This window comes from Oryctolagus cuniculus, chromosome 12 (genome assembly GCF_964237555.1).
Source record: "Oryctolagus cuniculus chromosome 12, mOryCun1.1, whole genome shotgun sequence".
In the NCBI taxonomy this organism is placed as follows: Eukaryota; Metazoa; Chordata; class Mammalia; order Lagomorpha; family Leporidae; genus Oryctolagus; species Oryctolagus cuniculus.
In genome coordinates, this window is record NC_091443.1 from 76,467,373 (window position 1) to 76,484,390 (window position 17,018).

The 17,018-nt window shown below is 39.1% G+C and overlaps 2 protein-coding genes across 2 annotated transcripts; both read left to right on the forward strand.

Moving 5' to 3' along the window:
- The first annotated feature begins 4,359 nt into the window (after positions 1-4,359).
- Positions 4,360-4,776, forward strand: LOC138844687 (eukaryotic initiation factor 4A-I-like). The gene has a single exon (XM_070054217.1). The coding sequence runs from the start codon at positions 4,360-4,362 to the stop codon at positions 4,774-4,776; it is 417 nt and encodes a 138-aa protein (XP_069910318.1).
- A 6-nt stretch (positions 4,777-4,782) lies between these two features.
- Positions 4,783-5,472, forward strand: LOC100344936 (eukaryotic initiation factor 4A-I-like). The gene has a single exon (XM_070054216.1). The coding sequence runs from the start codon at positions 4,783-4,785 to the stop codon at positions 5,470-5,472; it is 690 nt and encodes a 229-aa protein (XP_069910317.1).
- The last annotated feature ends 11,546 nt before the right edge of the window (positions 5,473-17,018 follow it).

The window sequence follows — 17,018 nt, forward strand, 5'->3', positions numbered from 1 at the left end:
GCTCTCATCTTTTTACTGATCTGACAGTGAAAAAAGCAAAAAAATGAGAGTGAAAGTTTAAACTTGAAAAGAACATAAATTAATTTAATTGCTCTTTCCTCTTGGATATTTTTTCCACTATTTTGATTGATCATTTTATGTGGCAAAAATGAATTTCAGTGAAAGAAAATACTTGCTATAAATATTGGAATTGATCTGTAGAAACAAACACATAAACATTGCAATGAGTATGAAAACATAATTATTTTCTTGAAAAAAGACCTTTAGAGATCTTGCATGAAATTTGTTTGACCAAAAAAAATTGAATATTTCAAAAACATATGAAGCTTAATTGGTGAATTTCTGAAAAGATAATTTAGATGCTGTGTAATTACAATAGAGTTTTATAATTATTTTATGGTTATAGCAATGTAGAAAACATGATTGGGACAGCATTTTTGCCTTAATTATTTTTAGCAAAATCAGGAGATTTCTATAAAATTACAGATCTACCAGTAACCAAACATAATATAAAGTATAAATAAATTCCATTAAAGAAATTTTTCTGCAATACATTTGCAGAAAACTCACTTCTTTTCCTTTAATTTCATCTGATTAATCAAATCTTTTGTGGATAATTTTTTGACTCCACCAAACCACAAATTGGCAAGTATCTATTTTCTTCAGCATGAAAGTGATGAGCCAGCATTTTCCCCAATATATCATCTTGATATTACTTGTCTATGACCAAGTTATTTTTCTTAATTTTTATTATTTGATGCTGGAGTAAAAATATTTACCTCAGTCCTTTTTGCTTCCTTTCCTCAGTATTATCTCTCTCTCTCTCTCTCTCTCTCTCTCTCTCTCTCTTTCTCTCTCTTTCTCCTTCTGTTGGTTATCCTTATCGCATGGTGGTTGTTTGCCTGAAGTCATTCTTGATTTAGTTTTTGCTGTCTCCATCTTTGTCTTTTTTCCTATTCTGATGGTGCAAATGAGCACAGTGGTTTTGATTTAAACACCCTGAGTTGGAACTTGGCTCTAGTTTGCTATCTGCCTTCTAAATTCCCTGAAGTCTAATTGACTTGGAAGCCTGCCAGTTTGCTGGATGCCAAACCTGCACTGACAAAATTTCTAAGTTCAGTTCTCATCTTGCCCTTGGGTCCAGTGTTCCCAGTTCGTTGCCTACTTTGCATTGCAGGACTCATCTGTTTTGTGTCAATCTCACAAGAGTGTTAATATATCCAAGGCCAGGATTTTTCTTATATTTAAACAAAATATTTGTCCTTGTGTGACTGGCTTATTTCACTTAGCAAAATGTCCTTCAGGTTGAATCATCTTGTTACAAGTGGCAAGAGTTCCTTCTTTTTAGGCTGAGTGATATTCCATTGTATGAAAATACTACATTTTCTTTATCTGTTGATTTATCGATAGGCATTTGTGTTGTCACAGTATCTTGGCTGTTGTGAATAATTCTGCAGTGAACGTAAGAATAAAGCTCCCTCTTTAAGGTTCTGATTTCAGTTATTTTGTATACATACCCCAAGTGGAGTTGCTGAATCATTTTGTAGCCCAGTTTTTAACTTTTTTATAAAAGATTTATTTATTTGAAAGTCAGAATTACAGAGAGAGAGAGAGAGAGAGAGAGAGAAATCTTATGTCCATTGGTTTATTCCCTAAATGGACACAATGGCCAGAGCTGGGCCAGGCTGAGGCCAGGAGCAAGGAGCTTCTTCTGCATGTCCCATGTAGGCATAGGGGCCCAAACATTTGGGCCATCTTCCACTGCTTTCCCAGGCACATTAGCAGAGAACTGGATTGGAAGTGGAGCAGCCAGGACACGAACCAGTGCCCATGTGCAATGCCGGCAACTCAGGCGGTGACTACCCACTATACCACCATTCTAGCCCCTAAGTTCTTAACTTTTTGAGGTACCTTCATACTGCTCTCCATAGCAGCTGCTTTGTTTTACATTCTCACCAGCAGTTTATAAGGGTTCATTTTTCTCCACATCTTCACCAACTCTTGGTATCTTTTTTTTTTTTTTTTTGTAATACTCATTCTGACAGGTAACTCATTGTGGTTTTGATTTTCATTTTGCTGATAATTAATGATGTTGAGCACCTTTTCATGTATCTTCTGGCCAAACACTTGGAAGGATAATCGTCTCTTCAACAAGTACTGGTAGGAGGCAAGAGTTGGGGCACAACAGTCTAAGCCATAGCTTGGGATGCCCATGTCCACATCCCGTATCAGAGTGCTTGGCTCAAGTCTTGGCTACCCCATTTTGCTCTAGCTTCCTGTTGATGCATGTGGAATGCAGCAGATGATAGCCCAAGTGCTTGGATCAAGGAGACCCTGATGAATTCCTGGTTCCTGGTTTAAGCTTTGCCCAGTCCCAGCTGTTGCATCATTTAGCTAGTGAACCAGCAGATGGAAGATCGATTCTCTCTCCTCTCTCTCTCTCTCTCTCTTTGTCTCATGTGTCTCACTTTCTCTGTTGTCCTGCCTTTCAATTAAATAATCTTAATAAAAAGACACTGTATGCAGATCAGTGAAATTTGACCTCCTGTCTTACACCATATACAAAAATCAGCTTAGAATTGATTAATGACTTATATGTCATACCTGAAACTGTAAAACTCTTGGAAGAAAACATAGAGGAAAAGCCTCTTGAAATTGGTCTTAGCATTGTTGTCTTGGATATGATACCAAAAGCATAGGAAACAAAAGCAAAAATAGGTAAGTGGGACGATATCAAACCAGAAAGATTTTGCACATAAATGAAACCAATCAAAATGGAAAGGTAGCATTTAGCATGAGAATAAACATGACAAGCCATATATGTGAGAAGGAGCTAATGTCTAATATATACATATATATACACACATATATATGTATGTATATGAGCTGTAACTCAGTAGTAAAACAACCAAATAATCTGATTTTAAAATGAATAATAGACATTTCTCCAAAGAAATGTGCATATTTTCCTCAAGTCTGGTTCCATTTCCCTGCTCCTGGCTGTACTCTTGATCTTGCTTGTAGCTTTCTTTCTATATCTGTTCTTCTCCATGCTTGCCATAGGCGCAGGTATGAACCATTTTTTTCTCCTTCTCTTCAAATACAAAGAGATTCAGAAAATTAAAGTAGTTTGCTCAAGAAGAGAGAATGATGCACAAGGTTATATAAGGTTTTCTGACTCTCAAAACAGAGCTTTTTTTATTCATTATTCTTTGTGAAATAAAATGATATTTTAAGAATGTTTTAGAAAGTAGAATTAAAACATGCTTCTTTTGGTGCAAAAATTTTTGAGAGCCAATCAGTGTTTTCATAATAGTCATTTTTCATGAACTTTATGAAGATCTGGCATAACTGCCAGATACATAGGCTGGGCAGGGGAATAATAAAATGAAATAAATTTGATTGGTAGTGAGATAGTAAAACATTTTACTTGGTGAAAATTTCTAATTTTCTTTAAAGTGAAAATTTATTGTTTAGAGCCATGATTCTTTTACTAATATCCATTAACTGGAGGTATTATTTTTATGGTTATCTATACAGAATTAACTATATATAAAATTATCTTTCAAACATGTGGCAATATAACAAGTAGTCCCTACTTCTCTAAAGAACTAGTTACTTATTTTAATGCCTCTACTATAATGGACTAACAGTATTTTATGTTGGCATTGAAATTATCTGAAAAGGACCTTAAAAAACAAACAAGTAAGTTCTCATTCAGAGTATAAAGATGATCTCCTTTGCTTTCTCAATTACAGTACATGAATTTTGTAGGCAGTAACCCTTGGAAATCTGATCTGGAGATATTTTGAAAGTCAGTTAGAAAGAGAGGGGGAGGCAAAGAAAGAGATAAATCTTCCTTCTGCTGATTTACTCCCCGGGTGGCAATAATAGCCAGCACTGGGCCAGGCTGAAGCCAGGAGCTTCTGCATCTCTCATGTGGGTAGCAGGTGCCTAAACATTTATGCCCTCTTCCTCTTCTTTTCCCAGGATGTTAGCAAGGACATGGATCCAAGTGGAGTAGTGGCTGGTGCTGTGGTATGGCAGGTAAAACTGTCGCTTGCAGTGCTGGCATCCCCTATGGGTGCCAGTTCGAGTCTGCTCCACTTCTGATCCAGCTCTCTGCTGTGGCCTGGGAAAGCAGTGGAAGATGGCCCAGGTCCTTGGGCCCCTGCACCCACATGGGAGACCTGGAAGAAGCTCCTGGCTCCTGGCTTTGGATCAGCCATTTGGGGAGTGAATGGAAGACCTTTCTTTCTCCCTCTGTCTCTTTCTCTACCTCTCTGTGACTCTGCCTTTCAAATAAATAAATAGGTCATTGAGAGTAACTGGAATGAGATCGTTGACAGCTTTGACGACATGAACCTCTCTGAGTCCCTCCTTCGTGGCATCTATGCCTATGGTTTTGAGAAGCCCTCTGCCATCCAGCAGCGTGCCATTCTTCCTTGTATCAAGGGTTATGATGTGATCGCTCAAGCCCGATCTGGGACTGGGAAGATGGCCATATTCGCCATATCGATTCTCCAGCAGATTGAATTGGATCTGAAGGCCACCCAGGCCTTGGTACTAGCACCCACTCGGGAATTGGCCCAACAGATACAAAAGGTGGTCATGGCATTAGGAGATTACATGGGTGCGTCCTATCACACCTGCATCGGGGGCACCAATGTGTGTGCTGAGGTGCAGAAGCTGCAAATGGAAGCTCCGCACATAATCGTGGGCACCCCTGGCCACGTGTTCGACATGCTTAACCGGAGATACCTGTCTCCCATGTAGATCAAGATGTTTGTACTGGACGAAGCTGATGAAATGTTAAGCGGTGGATTCAAGGACCAGATCTGTGACATCTTCCAGAAGCTCAACAGCAACACCCAGGTGGTTTTGTTGTCAGCTACAGTGCCTTCCGATGTGCTCGAGGTGACCAAGAAGTTCATGAGGGACCCCATCCGGATTCTTGTCAAGGAGGAGGAGCTGATGCTGGAGGGTATCCGCCAGTTCTACATCAACGTGGAACGCGAGGAGTGGAAGCTGGACACACTGTGTGACTTGTACGAAACCCTGACCATAACACAGGCTGTCATCTTCATCAACACTCAAAGGAAGGTCGATTGGCTCACTGAGAAGATGCATGCCCGGGACTTCACCGTCTCTGCCATGCATGGAGATGTGGACCAAAAGGAGCGAGATGTGATCATGAGGGAGTTCCGCTCTGGCTCTAGCCGAGTACTGATTACCACTGATCTGCTGACCAGAGGCACTGATGTACAACAAGTTTCTTTAGTCATCAACTATGACCTTCCCACCAACAGGGAAAACTGTATTCACAGAATTGGCCATGGTGGACGCTTTGGCAGTAAGGGTGTGGCTATTAACATGGTGACAGAAGAAGATAAGCGGACTCTCAGAGACATCGAGACCTTCTACAACACCTCCATTGAGGAGATGCCCCTCAATGTTGCTGACCTCATCTGAGAGGGGCTGTCCTGCCACTTAGCCCCAGCTGGGGTTCAGTCCTCAGGGGCTGAGGAGCAGCAGGAGGGGGGAGGGGAGGGAGCCAAGGGATGGACATCTTGTCATTTTTTTCTTTTTTTTTTCTTTGAATAAATGTCACTTTTTGAGGCAAAAAAAATCAAAATGGAACAGATATCAATGAATATCATATAAATTAGAAGGAAATGAGTTATTTCCTCTTTAATTATGATGAATACCTTTAGATTTTATAAGTAAGATGCATTCCTGTATAATGACATAACTGTGAATTTTTTCTAACTATGGTTAAAATTCCAAATGAAGTAAAAGATAAATATAATTTGATCTCAAAAATGTTTTGCATATCAAAAGATACCATAGACACAGTTGAATGGCACCAGTGACAAAATAGTTGTAAAATATGTTGCTGATAGAGGAATGTTTATTTATATATGAATGTATATATATATACATAATATATGAAAAACTTAATATGAGGAGAATTTTTTAAATGTTTTATTTATTTCAAAAAGTTAGAGAGGCAGAGACACAGAGAGAGAGAGAGAGAGAGAGAGAGATCCTGTATTCTCTAGTTCACTACTCAGATGACCACAATGGCTGGGGCTGGGACAAGCCAAAGCCAGAAGCCAGAAGCTTCATCCAGGTCTCCCACATGGATTTCAGGGGCACAAGTGCTTGAGCCACCTTCTGCTTTTCTTAGGCCATTAGCAGGGAGCTAGATGGGAAGTCGAGCAGTGGGGACTTGAACCTGCATCCTTATGGAATGCCAGAGTTGTAGGTAGGAGTTTTACCTGTTGTGCCATAATGCCAGCCCTTTTTGAGAAACTTTAAAGACAGAACAGAACTTAACATTCAGGGAAAACATCACAAACGACATGAACACAGAGTTCCCAGGGAAGTAGTTACAAATTGTATTTATACATATGAAATATATTCAGTTTCTCTTACAATGAAAGAACAGATTTGAAGAAGCACTGACATATTTTTCACTTAATAAAGATGAACAAGTTTGCCCATGCACTTTATTGGGAAGGCTATGGAAAAATAGTTGTTTTTATATGTTGCTAGTAATAATACAAAGTGGTATTTATTAAAACCACATAGTTCTGTGTTCTTTGACCCAGAAATCCTACTTCTAGGAATTTACACTGAAATTTTCTTTAATATAAAAGAGCATATACCAAAGGTTATTTGCTCTAAGGTTATTTAAAGCACAAAAAACCAGAAATGACCTAATATCTATCCCTTAAACAATGATTGAATAAGCCATTCATGGCGTATACACACAGTGGAGTAACTAGCAGCCAAACACAAAATGAGGAACATCTGTAGAAACAGATGTGCAGTGAATTCCAGATTCCAGTCAAGGTAAATGTAGAAAAAGTAGAGGAAATAAACACAAATGTACTTATTTGTTAAAAAAAAATGAAAAAATAAATTTAGGAACTATAAACTAGAAATTTGTGAGTATGATTACCTAGATGGGATGGGTGAGAACAGACTGAATGTGAGGCTTTTCTGTGTTTACCTTTTAATATAGTTGTGACCTTTTTTTCCCCAGGAAAATGTTTTACATATTCAAAAATAAAATTAAGGCACACTTTAATGAATTCCAGGTAGAAACAAGTGGGCATCTATATATAAATTTGATAATATAACAACAGAATCAACCTCTGTGAGTTTGTTTTTTTCGAATAAATTTGGTCTGGCTGCAAAAAAAATATTATTTAAATATTATGACTATACCATACTTAAATATATTCTTAGAACAAAAATAGATAAAAATATAGTTAGAATTTAGCTGAGTACGTTCATTTTGGTAGTGGTATTGGAATTAAAGTGTTATTTAGTGTACTTTATGTACATTGATAGTGAAAACAAGCAAATTGTGGGTCAGATTCCTTTCTGTAAAGAAGAGAGATAAGAACATGAACCAGGGAAGTGAGAAGAAGAATATATTGGTACTGGATTAGCACTAAAGGTATCAGTATGTAGCCGCGTATCTTCTACCTCTATCCACTGAAAGAGATTGGAAGCAATGGCATCCTAATAGCTATATTCAAATATATTGTACAGATCTTCATTTATATATTTTTATTAATTGATTGATTGATGAGGGAGCTAGACAGAGAGCAAGTGAGCAAGCTACTATGGGCTAGTTCACCCCCTAAATGGGTGATCTCCAAAGGCTATACATTAGTGGGAAGCTGGAATGGGGAGTGGATCTGGGAGTTGAAGTCAGGCACTCTGCTATGGGATGTGGGGGCCCTGGGCCGCATCCTAACCACTGTGCCAAATATCCACACCAGATCTTGGTTTGTACATACCGCTCCTCACTCCGAAGGACTCAAGGCCCCTTGGGGAAACAGTGGACTCCGGAGTTGCATCAGAGAGAATACAAGAAAGTTTGCAGCATTTCGTATTTCAGACACTAGGGAAGTACTAAAGTGATGAATGGGTCAAAGGACTCAAAAGTTAGCTTAAAGAGGCCCCTATTGGACATATACAGGATAACTGAGAACCTAACAATGACAAAAATTGAGAATAATACATTGAGTATATGAAATATTTCATGAGTCCATATTTATACCAATATACTAAAAATAAATCGAAAGGGGAGAGATGTGAAATCTATTTACAGAAGACTATCATCAAATGTAGAAAGTAATGGAAGGATTTTAGAACCAGCATCGTGCAGTTGCTTCAAGAAAGTTATCAACAGATATTAAATCACTGAGCTAAAGTTTGTTGAACAATGTGCTATTATCTCAGACTATTAGTTATAAATGGGTAAGTTATTACCCATGGGTAGAGAGTATTATTATAAATAGGTAAACTAGAGAAATCTAGCAGATACTACTTTACAAATAATCACACAGGAACAAAGCACATGTGCTCCCTTAAAAGGACGCAATATGGCCTTTATGGAAATTTCTGGCGAAAATATTTTATCGTGGGCAGACATTTGGCAGCTGCTTGGGGCACTCGCATCCCATATCAAAGTGCCTGCTTTGACGTCTGTCTCCTTGGCTTCCAATTCATTTTCCAGCTGATTTGCACCCCAGGAAGCAGAGGTGATGGCTCAAAGTACGTGGTCCATGCCACCCATGTGGGAGAATCAAACTGAGTTTCAGATTCCTGGATTTGGCCTGGTCCAGCTCTGTGTATTCCCAGTGTTCAGAGAGTGAACCAGCAGCTTCAGTGGATGGAAGATCTCTCTCTGTGCCTTTCAAGTGAAGTGAAATAAATAAATAAAAATGTTAAAAAATTAACTTGATTTTAAACTTGAGGAAACAATCAGATAAGTCCAGTTTGAGGGACATTTGCAAAACAACTGATCTGACCTCTAAAAATATCAGTTACAAAAGACAGAAAAAAAAGGCTAGAGAAAAATTCTAGATTAAAGGATATTGAATAACTATCTTTTTTAAAAAGAAACATCTCTAACTTATAAAGAAGAGCTGTCTACTTTTGATTTATGTACTTCAATAAGACTCAATTTAAAAGTTATAAAATATTATGAGTTCTTTTTGATGCCTGCAGAGGATACTCTTAAATAGTACCAGTTAAATTCTTCTGTCTCACTTCATTTTAGTGACACTTTTAACTAGTTATCAGTTCTATATTAAGGCTAGAGGGAATGAAGAAGAATGAGGAAAAAAAAATAAGAAAGGTTTCTTTAATAAGGAAAAAAATACCAGCTTTGCTCTTTTGGGGTGGGATGTATGGTGCAAGTTGCCATCTGTTCAAATTTGGTCTCAAATGTTTAAAATTCAATGGATAAATTAACCTGAAAAGGCAGTTGACTTTATTCAGACACAATACCCACATTGGAATTATTTGTTTAAGTTGAGAACAGGAGAGGTGCCCTGGTCATAGGATATAACACTTTTGAACTTTTGAACATTTCTGGATTTCAGTGTTGTGTTAAAATTTGTAATTAAAATTCATTATACCGGAAAAAATTTGAGTGTATGATAAGAGAGCTTTGTAAACTACAGATAGTATAATAGGGTTTTTTAAGTTTATGATTTATTTATTTGAAAGTTAGGGAGAGAGGGAGAGACAAAGAGTGATCTTGAATCCATGGTTCACTCCGCAGATGGCCACAAGGACGGGGACTGTGTCAGGGCAAAGCCAGGACTCTCCCAGGTGTCCCATGTGGATTTGCAGGGGCACAAGCACCTGGGTCATCCTCCACTGCCTTTCCCAGGCCATCAGCAGGGAGCTGGATTGGAAGTGAAGCAGCCCAAACCCAAAGGGTACCCTCATGGGATTCCGGCATTGCAGGTGCCAGCTTTACACACTATGCCACATCACTGGCCCCTATGACAGGATATTTTTTCACGTACCTGAGTTCTGACTAAAAGTAAGGGACAAAGCTTATTAGTTTGTGAAGGAAAATTTCTATCTGGGAAGAAATGAGAAATCAAGGTGTTAAGTACTCTACAATTCATGATAATCGTAAGATGGATCTCTTTGGTTCTCTAACCCATCAAATTAAATGTATAATATGGTGTTTAATTACTTGTAGTAGGGCCCAGAACCATAAATGTATGGGCTCCATGTCAGGGTTTAAATTATGTATTAGCTTTTACTATGATCAATTTTAAACATGTATACAAGTAAATAATAAGTTAACCTACATGTAACGCATGATGCGGCACTAACAGGAATGTGTATCAGCTGGTTGCTAATCTTGTTATATGTATACTGACATACTGACCTTTATTTCTCCTCTGGATTATTTTGAAGCAGATCACAGACATATAACTTCAAGATTAGATTATATGTTATGAAGATCTTTATTCCTATTAGTATTGTTCACACCTAGTACATTAGCCTTAATAGACATCAGACACCAGCACAGTAATAATGCATTGCATTTCTATAGTTCTTTAAATCACCAAAGTTTTTTTTAGCACTTGTGGCATGTTGCATGAACTTAAGAGCTTCCCAATTTAAATACTCTTCAGATGCAAGCCAAGATGGTAATAACAAATGTTTTATAATGAAATGTATCAATTTTGGAAGATCTGTGAACCAATATTTTATAAATGAATAATGTAAAATCATACATAAGTAAAAGATACGTTCAGAATTCAAGAAAAATGTATCAGTGGATTCTAATGCAATATAGTACAAAAAGTTTAATTATTGGGGCCAGTGCTGTGTTGTAGTGGGTTAAGCCACTACCTGCAGCACTGGCAACCTAAATGAGTGCTGGTTCAAGTTCCAGCTGCTCCACTTCCAATCCAGCTCCCCTTAATGCACCTGGGAAAACAGAGGAAAATGTCTCAAATCCTTGGGCCCTTGTACCCACGTGGGAGACCCAGATGAAGCTCCTGGCTTCTGCCTGACTCAGCCCTGGCTGTTGCAGCCATCTGGGGAGTGAACCAGTGAATGGAAAGCTGTCAGGTCAGGATCAATGCTTTGGAAATTAATCAAGTAAGGTTGCTTGTACAAAATCTGGCTTTCCTAGCAGTTTTTAACTGTTTTCCCTATTATTGAGTAGAGAACACTTCACAGAAAGAAAAACTTTTTGTTCTTACTTTTAATTAAGGCAGATGGTTAACTTAAATGGAAAACGCGTATTGTTGGGAACATATAACTAATGTGGTCCCTATCAGAAATCTTCTCCACGTCGGTAGTAGGAAAAGAAGACATATTTATTATTGCATAAGCACTGACACAGAATGCAATGTCTATCACAAGAAATCTACTAAGTGGTTGCTAAAATAGAAAGAAATCCCATGTGCTGCAGCTAAGCAGATAAAACACACTACATACATGTTTTCATTATAAGCAGCAGTGCAAGTAGGAAGACTGGAAAGTACATTTGTCACTGCTGTTCATTGTAGCTTCATCTGTTGATTGGAGTGACTGTGCTAATTTGCTTTACTTGGAGGAAATCTAGTTAATTTATGATTCGAAGTAGTTTTGCAACTAGTAGTAAGTTGCCCAATTAAGTTAGCCTCCTACCCTACCAGAGAAACTGGGAAATGGTGGTACTATCTTTCTTGATGTTTACATCTCAAAAGTAATGGCTCCAGGTTCTTTGAGAAAGACATTCCTAGATCATAAAGCTGACAAAATAAAAATCTAATTATCAAAAGGATTCATATGCATTTCAAAGAAAGAGGAAAGCTCTCATAGTGAAAATAGTTTTTTTTTTTTTTGACAGGCAGAGTGGACAGTGAGAGAGAGAGACAGAGAGAGAAAGGTCTTCCTGCGCCGTTGGTTCACCCTCCAATGGCCGCCGCTGCAGCCGGCGCACCGCGCTGATCCGATGGCAGGAGCCAGGATCCAGGTGCTTTTTTTCCTGGTCTCCCATGGGGTGCAGGGCCCAAGCACCTGGGCCATCCTCCATTGCACTCCCTGGCCATAGCAGAGAGCTGGCCTGGAAGAGGGGCAACCGGGACAGAATCCGGCGCCCCGACCGGGACTAGAACCCGGTGTGCCGGCGCCGCAAGGTGGAGGATTAGCCTATTGAGCCACGGCGCCGGCGTGAAAATAGTTTTTTAAATGTTTTAAAGATTTATTTACTTGAAAAGCAGAGATAAAGAGAGGGAGGGAGGGAGGAAGGGAGGGAGAAAGGGAGGAAGAGAGGGAAAAGGAGAAGGAAGGAGGGGGGAGGGGGAGGGGGAGGGGGAGGGAGAGCTTCCCCTATCTGCTGGTTCACTTCCCAAATGGCCACAAAGGCCAGAGCTGGGCCAGGCTGAAGTCAAGAGCCACCATCTTCCTCTGAGTCTCCCAGTCTCCCACTTAGATACAGCAGCCCAAGTACCTGGGCCATCTTCTGCTGATTTTCCAGGCGCACCTGCAGGGAGCTAGACTGGAAGTGGAGCAGCTGGAACTTGTAGTAGGCACTACAGTCAGAGGCTTAACCTTCTATGTCACAGCACCAGGCCCAATAAAATAAATCTTTTAAAAAGTTTAATTATTTAGTTTTATATTCCACATTGCAGTTAACCTAAAGAGACTGCTGTCTGTTGAGTTTTGGTATGATATTAAAAAAAAACAATTATCTGATAAGGTTCTTAACATGGTTTACTCTCTTTTCCGACAACATATCTGTGTGAGACTAGACTTCCTTTATACACTTCTTCCATCACAGCATATTAAAACAGATTGGAAGGAAGCTGGATGAGAAGCAAAGTGGCCAGGACTGGAACTAGGCAGCTCTGACTGGGATATGGAGGACCCATGTAATATCTTAACCAAATGCCTGACGCCACTTTTTATTTTAGGTTTCTTTTTTTTTTTTTTTTTCCCAATAAGCTGTCAATTAAACCAGCTTTCTTGGCTAGAACCATTGGAACACTTATACTCTTTTGTGGAATGAATGTTGCTTGATTATAGAATTCAAAGTAAAGCCAATTAACCTTAAACTGTCATGTTTTTAAAGTGTGGTATCATGAAGACTACAAATATCTTTTAACCACTCTTCACCTTCTTCCCCCATTATTCACCAATATGTCAACCACCATAATTTCAAAAAAATATGAATTTATTCACTCAGTAATCTCATAATAAAACTTGTAAAATGTTTGCTTATTTGAGAAGCAGAACAGACACAGAGAGCCAGAGCCAGAGTAACAGACAGGAAGAGCGTGAGCTCCCAGCTGCTATTCGACTCTAAATGCCTGCGGAGTCCAGAGCTGGGCCAGAGCAGAAGCTGGGAAGGACCCAGCGACTAAGCCATCACCTAATGCCTCCTGTGGTCTGCATGAGCAGGAAGCTGGATCAGGAGCAGAGCCAAGGTTGAATCCAGGAACCCTGATATGGGACACAGATGTCTTAGCCTCTGGGCCAAAGGCCTGTCCCTCATGACAAACTTTATTTATTTATTTTTATTTTAAAGGTACAGTTGGGGGGCAGGGAACAGAAAGAGAGAGAATCTTCCATCTGCTGGTTTACTTCCCAAATAGCTGCAATGGCCAGAGCTGGGCCAGACAGAAGGCAAAAATTTCTCTTGGGGCTCCCACGTGGGCATGGGGGCCCAAGGACTTGGGTCATCTTTTGCTGTTTTTTTTTTCCCCCAGGTACATTAGCAGGGGGCTGATTAAGAAGTGGAGCAGCTGGGACTCAAACCAGTGTCCATATTGGATATTGGCATCACAAGTGGTGGCTTTATCCACTATGCCACAATGCTGGCCACTTTATGATGAAATTTTAAGGAGTTTCTGTTTGCTTAGGATAAAATTAAACATTTCTGCCAGAATGTTCTTCACAGTTTTTTGTTCAAATGTCCCAGTCATTTATAAATGGACAACTAGGAGTAAATATTAGGGGAATGTCCCTTGCATTTAAAAAATTAACTTTTTTTTATTATTATTTGACAGATAGAGTTAGACAGTGAGAGAGACAGAGAGAAAGATCTTCCTTCCATTGGTTCACCCCCAAAATGGCCGCTATGGCTGGAACTACGCCGATCCAAAGCCAGGAGCCAGGTGCTTCCTTTTGGTCTCCCATGTGGGTACAGGGCCCAAGCACTTGGGCCATCCTCCACTACCTTCCTGGGCCACAGCAGAGAGCTGGACTGGAAGAGGAGCAACTGGGACTAGAAAGAACCTGGTGCCCATATGGGATGCCAGCGCCTTGGGCAGAGGATTAACCAAGTGAGCCACAGTGCCGGCCCCTAAAAAAATTAATTTCTAAATAAATATGTAATTCTTCTAATTAAAACATAGCAAGCCAAATGTTTTATAGTATTATCTATTAGTGAGGAGCACTGGACTCTTTTTCTTATTAGAACGTACCTCTATAGATTACATTTTTAAAAATAATTAAAGACAGAGTTAAGGATACATTCAGCAGTAGCTTCATTCTTCCTGTGCACTGTAGGATTTTTTTCCCATTGTGAAATTTCAATTATATAGATTGTCTGGATATGCCTTAATAAGCTTAGAGAGATAAACCCTTGAGAATGATTTTATAGGGTTACTTTCATAATTTCATTTCATAGTTAAAAAGTATTACATTTATAATTATGCTTCTGGCAGAATAAGCACTTTCCGTCAACATCTGAGAGGGAGGAGTTCATCTGAACTACACAAAGCTGCTTTTCATTTGAACTGCAAAAAAACCTGCTTTTCTGTAAGTCGGAGCATCACTGCTAGGTTGTACTTGAGGAACATTTTGTTCTACAGTCATACTTAATTGGGTATTAATGGTGCATTTTAATCCGCTTTGTATAAATTAACAGCAAAATAAAGACAAAGCATTTTTAAGTATATTCTTACAAAAAGTGTGCCATTTACAAGAGAATTTATATCAATAGATTATTAAATGTAAAACTGGTGATTGAGACCCAACAAATGAATCATGAGTATACAAGGTAGTGGCTGAGTGGCTGAGGGACAAGCAGGAGCATCTCAGCCAAGTGAGATAAGGAAGTGTGACGGGTAAGTATCCACTCGTCTTTGGGCAGTGGTTAATGAGATATATCTTTCCAACTCTGCATAAATATTTAAGCATAAATATTTATGAATCTATGTGTTTCTTTCCTTTATAATATAATGTTGACCTGAGGGAAATAAATTTAAAAAAATACTTTGACCTCTTCCTTAAGATAATGCAAAGTATGAAACAGAGATAGAGACTAACCATGGACAGTAGTGCTTGGAGGCATGCATAGAAATTACCCAACATGTGGCCTTCCTGAGATTAGTATCCAAACTGCGACTTCAGTAAATGGGACTACATTCACTGATTTTTAAAGTGCACATCAGATGCGGATTCCAGTTCCCTTCTCTGTCTTTACATAGTTTTCTAAACAGGCCAACAGAGTTTCAACGGGCACCATTACGTTTTGTCCAATTTACTCTGCTTAAAAGTATCAGTGTCTCTTTCAGAAAATTATAACATATAAAAATATATAATTTAAATTGTGTTGAGAAAAATAAACATTAAATAGAATTGGATAATAGTTTCAATAATTAATAACTTCTTTCAAATCACATACTTTATGCTGCTGCAGTCTTTTCCAGTTTTCTTTTTTTTAAAAAAATAATTTATTTATATGAAAGTCAGAGAGAGGGAGAGGCAGAGAGAGATTGTCCATCCACTGGTTCATTCCTCAGATGGCTACAATGGCCAGAACTGGGCCAGGCTGAAGCCAGGAGCCAGGAGCTTCACCTGGTCTCCCACATGGGTGGCAGAATCCCAAGTACTGGAGCCATCTTCCACTGCTTTTCCCAGGCCATTAGCAGAGAACTGGATTGGAAGTGGAGCAGTGGGGACTCCAATCAGCATCCATATGGGATGCAGGCATCTCAAGCAGTGGCTTTACAAGCTGCATAATGCCAGCCCCAATAAACCCAGTTTACTTCTTTAAAAAAATTCTGACTTAAGGGCCAGTGCTATGGTGTAGTAGGCTAAGCCTCCGCCTGCAGCACCAGCATCCCTTATAGGTGCCAGTTCATGTCCTGGCTGCTCCTCTTCCTTTATATATCTCTGTTACAGCTTGGGAAAGCAGTGGAGGATGGCCCAAGTGCTCTGAACTTTGCACCCATGTGGGAGACCTGGAAGAAACTCCTGGATCCTGGCTTTGGGTCAGCCTAGCTCCAGGTATTGCAGCCATTTGGGGAGTGAAATAGCAGATGGAAGATCTTTCTCCCTGTCTCTCCATCTCTCTGTGTATAACTCTACTTCTCAAATAAATAAATAAAATGTTAAAAAAAATAAAGTAAAAATAAAATTTCTGATTTAGATTGCAGATGTGGTCATGGCAGGCTACCTTTTGAAGATGTGCATCATTCCATCAGAACGTATGCAGCTGCCTTTTCTCTGAAAACAGTCTCAGCAGGAAACAGCCCACAATATTTCATTCAGGTGAGGCACAGTTCTATAAGATAGGCTATACTTTTAGGATATGTTGTGTGTATCTCCTGGAATTGGTATTACAGTCCTTTAATACTATATTTTTTTCTACATAAAGATAAAAACACGAAAAATCTTAAGTGTTCTTCATTATAAAAGTAAAGCATGTGACTTGATAAACAGTGGGAAATTAGAAGGCATGAATAGCATATCCTTGGCAGTATGCATAATGATTTGGGGTAGAGATGTGGGAGTCAGACTAGATGCAAATCTCAGCTGTGTCAGTTACTGACTGGATGTACTTGGAGAGGCTACTTTACTTATGTGGGCCTCAGCTTTTTTATTTGTAAAGGAGAGATGACCTTAACAGTAACTATGCCATAAGGATATTGGGAGATGCAGTGTGGAGTCAAGTAAACCAGGTGGCTCTAGTGAGCAATCGGCAAGCGTTGGCCATAATCATCCATGACTGCCACTCGTAGTGATTTGTTACTTTGCTTTTCCTCACGTATTTTTAACACTTGCTCCGTGTGTGTGTGTGTGCATGTGTGTGTAACTGATACAGCCTGATTTTTCTCTTAAAATTAATTTTAATATTTTCTTTCATGACTAAAAAGTGTTACTCTTTATAAGAAATGCAGACAATACCTTGGCTCAAAAACCTTGCTGGGATCATAGAAATCATTTAAATGCTTTTCCAAGAG